Here is a 12,192-nt window from a genome sequence, read left to right on the forward strand (position 1 = left end):
CACTTTCCTGAGAGGGAGAGATGCAAGCCCTGACTGCATCTTAGTCCTCACATGGGAATGATTCTGGTGTTTAAAGACGTATATGTCTCACAGGGCAGGAAATGTCCCAGACATAGCAAGAGGAGTCACATCCTGGGGGACCAAAAGAGAAAACATTAAAAATAGAAAAAGAAAAGCAAGACATACCCACTACAAGGGCTTATCTGTTACGAAAGTTTTAGGATATAGGTTCAAATCCCAGCTTTGCGGCTAACCAACTTGGGTACTTTGGTCAAGTCACTGTAACCTGTTTAGACTTGGGATCACAAGGTGTGTCTGTACATCTTACAGGGTTACTCTGAGGCTTAAATGAGGTAACATGTAATGTACCCACAAGGTAGACTCTCAGTAACAGTTCATGTTACTCCAGACCATTCCGCTCTTCCTCCTCAGAACCCTGCACCAAAGCATTCCATCCAACGCTGGCTCGGCTCTAGGCAGGTCCTCGGGAGACATTCAGAGGCTCCAGAGCAAGGAAGTCTTCTAGGGGAGGTTCCATTTCCAACGTCCCAGTCTGCAAGCGTCCACCGAGCTCCGCCCCAAGGTGGAGCATCCGTCCACTGAGCATCTGAGCATCCGACCCGGGGTTTGAAGTCTGGTTATAAATCCCCTACAGGCATTTAGGCGGTGATCCCAGGGGGCTTCTAGGGCTCCCCGCCACCTTCTAGCGCTCTTCCTTACGAAAGGCTTTTAGCTGGGTCCGGGTCCATCTCCCTCCTGACTGCGAGCTCCTTGAGGGCAGGACGCGTCTGCCGCCTTCCGGATGCTGAGCCCAGCCCCGGCTGCTCAGAGCCGGAGGCAGGAAGGGTGATTTGAGTCCTCGGCTCCCGGGTCACCGTTAACGATGCAGGAACTCGGCTCCTCCCCACAGCCCCGGCCCTATAATTGCTGTTATATCTCGATTTGGGGCAGCGCGGTCCCAGCTTTTGAGGGACGCTACCTCAGCTTTTGCATACAGCAGGCCCTCGATCAACACTATAAGTATCAATCCAGCAGTCAAGCTCAGGCCGCCGCCCAGGGCCGTTTGCCGGCTCTTTCACGGGTGCCGCGTGCTCTGGACGCTGGGAACCCGCCGCCCCCGCTGCCCGCCGGGACCCGCCAGCCCTGCCCAGCCTCGGGCGCCGCCCCCTCGGCTCTAGACCAGGCCGAGTCACCCCTAGCAACAGCAGCCGGGCCAGCTTCCTCGGGCCGCGCTAATTGGCTGGACTCCGGGAGGCGGCGGTGCCGTCACTTCCGGCATCCGGAGGCAGCAAAGGAAGCCGAGGGGCGGCCATCTTGGGTCCGTGAGGCTCGGAGGTGCTGGGGGCGGCGGTGTCGGTGGCCACTGGGCGGAGGCTGAGGCGGAAAGCGAGCCGGAGGGAGAAGAACAGCCGGGTGCAGGCGCCGCCTCCGCAGCCCCATCCATGGTCGGCGCCCGCAGGCCGTGGGGACCTGTCTTGCACTCCACCTCCTCCACATCCTCCTCTTCTTCAGGGGCCGCCGGCGGCGCTGTGTGGAGGCCCCGGCGCTGAAATCCGCGGCGCGACGGGCGGGGGCGGAGGAGGAGGCGAGGGGGTCCGGGCCCGCGGGGCGCCCGGAGGCGCGGGGACGCCAGTGGGCCGACCCGCAGCCCGCCGCCGCCGGCCCGGCCCCGCCACCGCCGCCCGCGGGGCTCCTCGGCGCGGCCGCCGGGGCCGGGGGAGCATGAGCCCCGCGACCCGCCGGGGGACGGCCCGGGCCCGACCCGGGATCTAGACGGCCGTGGGGGAGGGGAGCCGCCCTGCAGCGGCGCCGCTCCGGAACCGCCGGGCCCTCGACGCCGCTTCTCCGGCCCCCGGGACCGCGCTGATTTGTTTCACCCTCGCGTTGTGCAGAAGTGAAGTGAAGTAAAATGTCCACTAGGACCCCGCTGCCGACGGTGAATGAACGGGACACTGAGAACGTGAGTAACCTAGGCGACTGCCCCGGGCCAGGTCTGCGCGTGCCGTCCCCGGGAGCGCGGCCGCAGCCCTCGCCTCGCCGCCGACGGGTCCCCAGGCCGCGGCGCTCTGGGCCCGGTGGACGGCCATGGGCCCCGGGAGGCGGCCTCGGCGGCCCGTTTCCCGAGCGCGCGGGCCGGGGAAGTGCATCCGCGATTACGCCGGGGGCTCGCTTCGTAGCGAACCCTGAGGGCTGCAGCGTGGCCGGCCGGTGGCCGCGCGGTGGTCTCTCCGAGCGTGTGTCGGGTCCCCGCAGTGTACAGGGCTTATTTCCACTAAATTCACCTTTTAAATTAGGTAGGCATCTCATGAGAGGCTGTCGGGTTAAAAACACGTTTGTGGTGTTGATTAAACGCAATTGATTGGATCGAGTGGACTGTCCGTCATGCCTCGTTCTTTAAGTTGTCTCGAACTAAATTTAGCGACGGTCACTAAACTAAGTGACAGTCACTAAAACTAGGTGCGCACTGAGGAATCTTCTCGGCCCCCTTCGATGCAACTCCGAAGCTGTTCAGAAGTTCTTGGAGAGAGCTAAGACTTTGTCGAGGAGTAGCCCCGTTTCCTTACGAATCTGTTTTGAAGGAGCTGGTTAAGCACATTTCAGAGGAGGATGTGTAGTCAAGCAGCCCTGCCACCCACTGCCTAGCGGAGGGCCACCCACTCTGGGCTTAACTTTCCCCCTTCCCCAAAAGAAGTTGGCTTAGATGAGCTCTTAGGTCCATTCTGGCACTCACATTCTGTGATTCTGTAAAAGGAACCTTTGATTTTGTTCACGTAAACCTTTTCAGAAGGCCAGGAACAGCAAGCAGTTTTAGGGCCTGACAACTTGTAGTAGAAATTCCACTGGAGAAATGTTGACTCTGTCCAAGTGCATTCTGAACTCTTCTCTAGCACTGGCTTCAGGACTGTTCCAAGCTACCTGTGAGTTGTCTTCTGTTAAAAACAAAAATATCTAAAAAATAACTCGTAAAGAAACTTCACTGGCCTTTTATTTTAAGTGTTATGAGGTAATTCCTGGCAAGAAAATGCTATCACTTAGGAAAAGCTTCCTGGCTCTGCCTGTTTTCATGCTTTCAATTACGTCCTGAGACCTTGTGGCCTAGTGGTATCAAATGCCTTCATTTTAATCTTCAGAATGCCACTTGTTTGCTGGATAGCTGTCAGATGATTTAATCTGTTTATGTAAACCTTGGTCTAAGGCATCCCTCCAGTATATTAAGGTGTGGTATTTAATGCTCTTTAACCTGGTAAATAAGTGGTACAGTGGTGTATGTTCCTTTACCTGAGATGGATTAGAAAGTTACATAAAAAGTAGTAGAAAATCTAGACTAGGGGAGTCAGTGAACTTATTTTCTCATAGACCCTTTGAAGAACCTAATTCTTACTTCATCATTTTGTTGTTCTTTGACTACCCTGTCGGGCGGAGCAAGCAAAAAAGTGAGTTGATTAGCTTTGATCATTGACTTCCATTGCAAAATCTTACATTGAACCAGAGCAGGAGCTCCGTACTTACTGAATAAACTGAAGCCAGAAACAATCATAGCAGGTTTGTTATAATGAAGAATTTACACCACATGGGTCTTTACCTTGTTCTCTGTTGAATTTGTTGAATTACGGTGTAGTCTTTTTGTGTCGTTAGGAATTACTAACTTTAAAAACAATGTAGGGTATGGAGTATGCCTTCATTCTCATGGAATGTATTTAAAATTGAATTTTTGACAGTGCTAAAATAGAGGTTTGTAGCGCATCATTGCATTAGCTCACCATGCCCTGCTTTAACTCCGGCATTGACGTGTTCTGGAAGTAGTTGTGTATCTTTCACAGTGTGGTGCCCTTGTGCCAGTGTTACACGTCTGGCATATACCATATTATTTACCTACCACTACTGAACTGCTAAGTGTTAGACTTCCTGCCAATCGAGTGATGAGGGTTCAAGAATGAATGGGAGTTCTCAGTCTGTTGGGCATCTCTTTTGTTAAAGTTGGGTGTATTGAGATAGAACGTTCCCTCTTTTTAAGTGTACAGTTTGATGAGTTTTGACAAATGTATAGTCACATAATCACTATCACGGCCAAGTTAGAGGATGTTTCCATTGCCTAAGAAGGTCCCTTGTGTCTCTTTACAGTCAATCCCCTCTCCCTTCCCCCAGCCCCTGGCAACTACTGATCGGTTATCTGTCTCTATAGTTTTACCTTTTCTAGAACGTTTTTAAATGGAGTCAGAGAGCATGTAATCTTGTGTGTAGCATCTTTCACTTGGCATAATGCTTTTGAGATTTATTCATGTTTGTGTGTGTATCAGTAGTTCACTCCTTTTTATTGCTGAGTAGTAATGAACTCATTGTTTGGATGTACCGGTTTTTTTAAATCCATTCACCAGTTGATGGACATTTTGGCTGATACGACAAATAGCTTTGTCTTTATATTTTGTAAAAAGACTCTCCATTTTGCTTACCCTAGGAATCTTATTTAAATTTTAAGTAAATATAATTGTGGTAAGAATTTTGCTTATAGATCAGGAATAATAAAAGACAGATAATTTGCAAGAAGAATATTATCTTCATGCTAGTACACTACTCTATTTTCAGTTGTTTGATTTCCAGATGTGAGTATTCACCATTAGCTGATAGGTGTATAAAAAGATAAACTGGGGTTTCCCTGGTGGCGCAGTGGTTGAGAGTACGCCTGCTGATGCAGGGGACACAGGTTCGTGCCCCGGTCCGGGAAGATCCCACATGCCGCGGAGCGGCTGGGCCCGTGAGCCATGGCTGCTGGGCCTGCGCGTCCGGAGCCTGTGCTCCGCAACGGGAGAGGCCACAACAGTGAGAGGCCCGCGTACCGCAAAAAAAAAAAAAAAAAAAAAAAAAGATAAAACTGTTATCAAATCATTTTAAAACTCAGAAGGACTAGTCAAACAGTCAGACCTAATGAGGATGTTGAGGCTCAGAGAGATGACAGGAGCTGCTTGTGACTACTCACTGTTTAGCAGCAGAGCCTGTACTAGACCTCAGGTCTCCATCTCAATCCTCTCTGCTTTTTTGTGTAGCAGACTGTTTCTCAAAAGCTATGTACTAATTATTCAACTAGGGAGATGTAGTTGTACCAATACACAGAGTATAATTAAAATTAGACTTCTAAAAATGTTTTGCTATGGAAAATTTCAAACAAATAAAGAGAATTTAATAAGTATTTATCAATGGTTGTCAACTGGGGACAATTTTGCCACGCCCCCCCCAGTGGACATTTGACAATGTCTGGAGACATTGTTGGTTGTCACAACTGAAGAGCGTTGCTACTGACCAGAAATGCAGCTAAACATTTTACAGTACATAGGACAGTGCCCCCTGGCCCCTCAACAAAGAAATATTTGGCCCAAAATGTCAAGAGTGCCAGGGTTGGGCAACCCTGGTATCTAGTTAGCCCCCACCATGTACTCAACAGCTTAATGACCAGACTTCTTTTATTTGTTCTCTCCCCAAGCAAGCTCAGTACATCATATCATTTCATATCATTTCATCTCCAAAGCTTTTAGAAGAGATAAACCTTCTTTAAAAAATGTAACCTTAATCCCTTTATCATAATTTTTTAATATCAAATATCCAATCAGTGCTTGTTTCCTCAGTTGTCTTTTTTTAAAAAACACTTTGTTCAAATTAGAATAAATCTTGCTTCCATATATTATAGATGGCTAATATGTGAAACAAGATGCTTTTTTAAATTTATTTTTTAAATTCTTCACAGATGAGTCTTTTTTTAAATAAAATATATATTTAGTTGCACCGGGTCTTAGTTGCGGCATGCATGTGGGATCTAGTTCCCTGACCAGGGATTGAACCCGGGCATTGGAAGTGCGGAGCCTTAGCCAGTGGACCACCAGGGAAGTCCTCAAGATGCTTTTTTTTTTTTTTGGCTGAGTTGGGTCTTAGTTGCGGCATGCAAGATCTTTCCTTGTGGTGCGTGGGCTCTTCGTTGTGGTGGGCGGGCTTCTTTGTAGTTGTAGTGTGCGGGTTTTCTCTTCTCCAGTTTTGTTGCTCGGGCTCCAGGGCACTTGGGCTCTGTAGTTTGCCGCACACGGGCTCTCTTGTTGAGGTGCGCGAACTCAGTAGTTGTGGTGCGGGGCCCAGCTGCCCCACCGCATGTGGGATCCTAGTTTCCCGACCTGCGTTCCCTGCATTGCAAGGTGGATTATCTACCACTGGACCATCAGGGAAGTCCCCCAGGATGCTTTTTTTTAAAGGCAACAAAAAAGTTTGCATTTTAGCTTATGTTCTACAGTTGACTTGTATAGAGGTCATGGACAAATCCTGTTTGTGTACTGGCAAAATTAGAAATGTATTTTTCACTTACATTTCAAAGCATATGACATTTTGTAAGTAAGCCTGGGTTATTTGCCAAAGGTACCAGAGGTCCTGGAGGGCTTTGCCAATTTAGCAGCTCCTGGTGTGTGTGCACACCATGTACTTACTTATTATTAGTTAATGCAGACAGTCATCAGAATTCCTTATCTCTGTGAAATAAATAAACTGATGGTGTTATTGTCTAGCCAGCTGTTGGTTGTATGAAACTGTTAACCTGTTAAGATCTGACTGCCTGCTATGTGTATGACACTGTGCTAGGCGCTGTAGAGGATATACCTAGGAACCATATCACTCCCCTGCCTTAGGACTTCCTAGTCCCTGCAGAACAAAGCACCCTGAGCTCTGTGAAACTAGTCTGTAAACTCTCAAACTGGAACAAACACCACAGTCACCTGGAGGGCTTATGAAAGCACTGATTGCTGGGCCTCACCCCCAGACCTTGATTCTACCTTCGGGGCCCTAGAGTTTACATTTCTAACAAGTTACCAGGTGATGTTGATGCTGCAGATCCAGGAACCACACTTTAAAGAATTGCTATCTTAGTATTCAGTGAAGACTTGCTGACTAAACAGTGTTCCTTTAGATTGTATTATGACTAAAGAAAAGAGATTTCAATGGTTTCAATAACATTTTCAGTTTCTTTGAGGTTTTTTTTGTGCGTGTGACTGCATTGGGTCTTGCTGCGCGCAGGCTTTCTCTAGTTGCGGCAAGCAGGGGCTACTCTTTGTTGTGGTGCGCGGGCTTCTCGTTTTGGTGGCTTCTCTTGTTGCGGAGCATGGGCTCTAGGCGCACAGGCTTCAGTAGTTGTAGCGTGAGGGCTCAGTAGTTGTGGCTCGCGGGCTCTAGAGCGCAGGCTCAGTAGTTGTGGTGCACGGGCTTAGTTGCTCCGCAGCATGTGGGGTCTTCCCGGACCAGGGTTCGAACCTGTGTCCCCTGCATTGGCAGGCGGATTCTTAACCACTGTGCCACCAGGGAAGCCCTCCTTGAGTTTTTAAAGTTGGTTCTTTGTAGGGAAGTGTGGTTATGGAGAATAAAAATAGTTACTATTTTTGATCACTAACTATAATATCAGGCAACAATACTAAGTACTTTATATAATATTTCATTTAAAATATGTAATATGGGGACTTCCCTGGCGGTCCAGCAGTTAAGACTTCGCCTTCCAATGCAGGTGGGGGTGTGGGTTCGATCCCTGGTCGGGGAGCTAAGATCCCACATGCCTCGTGCCAAAAAACCAAAACATAAAACAGAAACAATATTGTAATAAATTCAATAAAGACTTTAAAAATGGTCCACATCAAAAAAATCTTTAAAAAAATAAGTAATATGATTTCATTTAATCTTCCTAACTTCCAAGCACAACTATCTATTGAATCAAGGTGTTTGGGCATTTCTTAAAAAAAAGTTGATCTCTGAAGAATATTTTTTATTGGGTCAAAGTGTTTGGGAAAAGGTCTTATTCAATTACAGAGTTGTTTTCATTTCTTTTTTATGTAAATTAGATAAAGGTGGAAATTTTCCATGAGTAGAATATTGGTCGTTTTGATTGTGTAGTGCATGAGTATTTATATTGTAATTACTTATAAACGACTCATAAACAGTTTAATATAAATTAATAGTCCCGGTTACCTTTTTTTTTTCTTTCTTTCTTTTTTGCCTGCGTTGGGTCTTTGTTGCTGCGCGTGGGCTTTCTCTAGTTGCCGTGAGCTGGGGCTACTCTTGGTTGTGGTGCGCGGGCTTCTCATTGCTGTGGCTTCTCTTGTCGCGGAGCATGGGCTCTAGGCGCGCGGGCTTCAGTAGCTGGGGCTCTTGGCCCCGTAGTTGTGCCTCACAGGCTCTAGAGCGCAGGCTCAGTAGTTGTGGTGCACGGGCTTAGTTGCTCTGCAGCATGTGGGATCTTCCTCGACCAGGGCTTCAACCCGTGTCCCCTGCGTTGGCAGGCGGATTCTTAACCACTGAGCCACCAGGGAAGTCCTAATAGTCCCTGTTATCTTTAATTTCAGAGAGGATTGTTCTGGATTCTAAAACGTAGCCAATTTTTTTTTTTTCGTCTGTGCCGGGTCTTAGTTGCGGCATGCGGAATCTTTTAGTTGCGACATGTGGGATCTAGTTCCCTGACCAGGGATTGAACCCGAGCCCCCTGCGTTGGGAGCACAGAGTCTTAGCCACTGGACCACCGGGGAAGTCCCCATAGCCAAATTTTATCCCTGGAATTTGTTTCCAAGCTGGAAGTAAGAGTCAGGGAGTACAGCCGCTTCTGATCACCACTGGGTGGACTGAAGCAGAAATTCACTTGTCTCACATCCATTTTAAACTTTCAAAATAAACAAGGAGAAAACAAATCTCTTCCCTGGCAATCTCCCAGCTTTAATGTTGTCTTACGTAGGAATTTAAAGAATGTGCTTGGAGTTGGTCTGCAAGTAGTAATAAGGGGTTTGTGCTGACCCACATGCACCTGCCTGAACAGTAATTGAGAGGGCAGAAGTTGGCACTGCAAGAAAATGACGTTTTTGGGGGGAGTCCAACTTTTTCTTCAAGCTAGAGTTCTTTAGCACTGCACTTTAGTCACCTGAGCTGCTTGGCCATGGTTAGTCTTATACAGTCTTATGCAGACTAGATAAGGCATTGTTTCTGTGGGTTACCTGGGATCTTGATGTTCAGAGTTGAAGCTTGAATAAAGCTTGAGATGTTTTGTTTGTATTTCATGCTAATAGTTAGGTGTTGCTTGGAGGTGGAGTTGAAATATTGTGGGGTTTGTATTATGGACATTTTACATGAAAATCTGTATTGGAAGAATTTAACATGAAGTTCAAGTAAGCTGAACCAAAGGTTTTATTCCAGAATTTTACATAACCCCATTCTTTCTGTAGTCGGTACCTTTATGACTTCATTGAGTACAGTAGCAGACTAGCATGAGGGTCCTGGAGAGGAGCAGACCTAGAACCATTTCCTAGCACAGCCTTTTGCCCTTAGCCTTGCCATTCTTTGTCCAGAAGAATAATCTAAGCTGGGCAAGCAGCTTTTGTTGTTCAAGGTACTTGAGGTGTTTTTGATGGCATTCTGTTCACGTACTGTCTCCACCTCTTTCCTTGTCTTCCTTCCCTTGTGTAGCCCTTGCCTACCCTAGGCCTGCCTTGGTATTCATAGGCACGTGTTAGCTTTACTAGTGGAATGGATTAAAGGAACTTATATTTTCTTTTCTTAAAAGAAGGTTGCCTTCTAGACATTAAGGATATTCAATGATAAAGAACCTTCTACATACCATGGTAATGTATTCTAGTTGCTTTTTCCATTTCTGTTAATTTAGGCCAGGTGCTTAACATTTATATCCTGCTTATTGTATAGCTGTCCTACTTATTACTGCTGTGGAACTAGCCAGTCCACAACTTAGTAGTGTAAAACAACAAGTGTTTCACTATACTCACAGATTTTGTGTGAGGAATTCAGATGGGAATGGTTTATGGCTGGGACTTCAGTTTGGGGGAATAACGAAAGGCTGGGGGATTTGAGTAGCTGGGCTGGAAGATCCACATCCTAAGACCGCTTCTTTACTCACATATCTGGCACCTTGGCAGGTATTGTTAAAAGGCTGAGCTCAGCTGGGACTTGGCCAGAGTGGCTACATGGGCCTCTCCAGCATGGAGACTCCAGTGTGATCGGACACATGAGGTGGCTCGGTGTTTCAGCAAACAAGACAGAAGCTGCTTGCCTTTTATGACCTTGCCTCAGAAGTCACATAGTATCACTTCTGCCATTTATTCTTAAAACGTTAGAGCAGTCATGGGCACCCAGATTCAAGTGGAAGGGACATAGACCTTTCCCTGTAATGGGAGGTATGTCAAAGGCTTTGGGCTCATGTTTTCCAACCACTATAATAGTAACTCTTTGGGTTTATAATCTGACCTAGCATTTTTTGTGTGACCTTGGACAAGTTATTTAACTTCTTCATGCCCCAGTTACCTCATCTATAAAGTGGGATTGGTAGTAGTAATGACCTCATAGGACTGTTATAAGAATAAGGTCTTCCATGCTGTGGCCTCCCTTACCTCTTTGTCCTCATCTCCTACCTCTCCGCACCCACTACATTCATAGACCCAGATGTCTTCTTGCTGTTCTTTGAACACACCAGGGACGCTCCAACCTCAGTGCCTTGACATTGGCTCTTCTCTTTGAACACTTTTCTTCCAGATATCCACATGGCTAACTGTCTCACCTTCTCCTCTTTTCAAACATCAGCTCAGTGAGTCTTACTCTGACCATCTGTGGCCCTCCCAACCTCCCTAATCCTGATCTGGTTTTTTTTTCCATTGCATTGTTACCTTTAACATATTATATAATTTGCATATTTCTTATGTTTATTGTATTTTGTCAGTTTTCTCTGGTGTACTGAAAGCTCCCTGAGAGCAGGAATGTTTGTTTTGTTTATTAATACTATTTCAAATACCTAGAACATGCTGGTCATTTATTACAGATGAAGAGTAAATAAATATTGGTCGAATTAGTGATTAAATGAGACAATATGTGTAAAGCATTTAGAATGGTGCCTGATTCATAATAAGTAATAGCTAAATGTTAGCCATCATTAGTGGTTTGTTTACTGGTCTTTTCATCTCTCATCTCTATGTTGTCATTTCTCTCATTTCTAGTGTCCTGTATCTTCAGCCTCTTCCCTCAGTAGTTCCAATGAATTCATCTTTCTCCTTTCTTAAAACCTCAGATAGCTTTCTTAAAGGGAGGCTTGATGGAAAGAGTCTGGGCTTAGAAGTGAGGGATAAAGTGGGAGCCTAGGACTGTGGTTGAGGGAGAGATTCTGAAGACACTTCTGAGGAATAGTGGACCAGATGAGGAGCCAAAAAGTAGGAGCAACAAAACATAAGAGAAATTGGGATTTGGAGTTATAGGTTTGTGTTTGAAACCGGTCTTCATATACAAGTCACTTAACTATGGGCAAGTTAATTACTTGTCTGTGCTTCATTTAAAAAATTTTAATAATTAAAAACTTTAATTGATATAATCAACATATAACATTGTATTAGTTTCAGGTGTGCAACATAATAATTTGATATTTGTATATTTTGTGAAATGATCACCACAATAAATCTAGTTAACAGCTAACATCCATCTCCACATATAATTACAGGCTTTTTTTTTTTCTGTTCATGAGAATTAAAAAATCTCTCTTAGCAACTTTCAAATATATAATACAGTATTACTAACTATGGTCACCATGCTGTATATTACATCTTTTTTATTTAACAAAAGAGAATAACACCATCTATTCAGGGTTGTTGTGATTGAAGAAACTAACATGTATAAAGTGCTTGGCCCAGTCTACTCCATATAATGGGGGTTCTTCAAATGTTAATTCCCTCTTGAGATAGCTTTTGTAGTGTTATTCTAGAAAACTGGATAATCTAAACTCTTTGGTTTAGTATTCAAAGTTATTGACCCACTTCTCTGTCTTTTTTTTTTTAACTGTTCACCTATATAAACTTAACACTACAGCCAAACAATTCTCCTTGGCTGTCTCTTCATCTAGCAGTTTCACAGCTGCTGGTTGCCAGGTCCTGTGTACTAAGAATACAGAGATTAGATAATTCTTACCCTCAAGGAGCTCATTGTCAAGTACTTTAGTGTAGGAATTAACTAAGCTAAGCAAGGGGATACAAGACAGAGAAGTACCAGCTTAGTCAAGAACATAAAGGTAAGAAATTGCCAGCAATCATGATGTCAAGGAACTAAAGCCATTTTGTTTTTCAGTGTTAGTGGCATATGAAAGAGTTGTGAGAGGTGAAACTGGCTAGACTTGAAGGTTAAGGGAGGTTCCCCGTCTCCCCG

The 12,192-nt window shown here is 45.6% G+C and overlaps 1 protein-coding gene across 9 annotated transcripts in view; it reads left to right on the forward strand.

Moving 5' to 3' along the window:
* The first annotated feature begins 1,270 nt into the window (after positions 1-1,270).
* The window catches only part of MARK3 (microtubule affinity regulating kinase 3), a 108,290-nt gene continuing 97,368 nt past the window's right edge, over positions 1,271-12,192 (forward strand). For 5 of the 9 annotated variants that reach the window (XM_027120667.1, XM_027120674.1, XM_027120668.1 and 2 more), the window contains exon 1: positions 1,311-1,960. In XM_027120667.1, coding sequence (XP_026976468.1) covers positions 1,910-1,960 — 51 coding nt within the window. In that variant the 5' untranslated portion in view covers positions 1,311-1,909. Of the gene's footprint in view, positions 1,961-12,192 lie in introns of all 9 variants that reach the window. The other 4 variants (XM_027120665.1, XM_027120666.1, XM_027120670.1 and 1 more) reach the window with 1 other exon arrangement.

Source organism: Aethalodelphis obliquidens, unplaced genomic scaffold (assembly GCF_003676395.1).
Source record: "Aethalodelphis obliquidens isolate GAN/ISIS:26980383/991018 unplaced genomic scaffold, ASM367639v1 scaffold21, whole genome shotgun sequence".
NCBI classification, from domain to species: domain Eukaryota; kingdom Metazoa; phylum Chordata; class Mammalia; order Artiodactyla; family Delphinidae; genus Aethalodelphis; species Aethalodelphis obliquidens.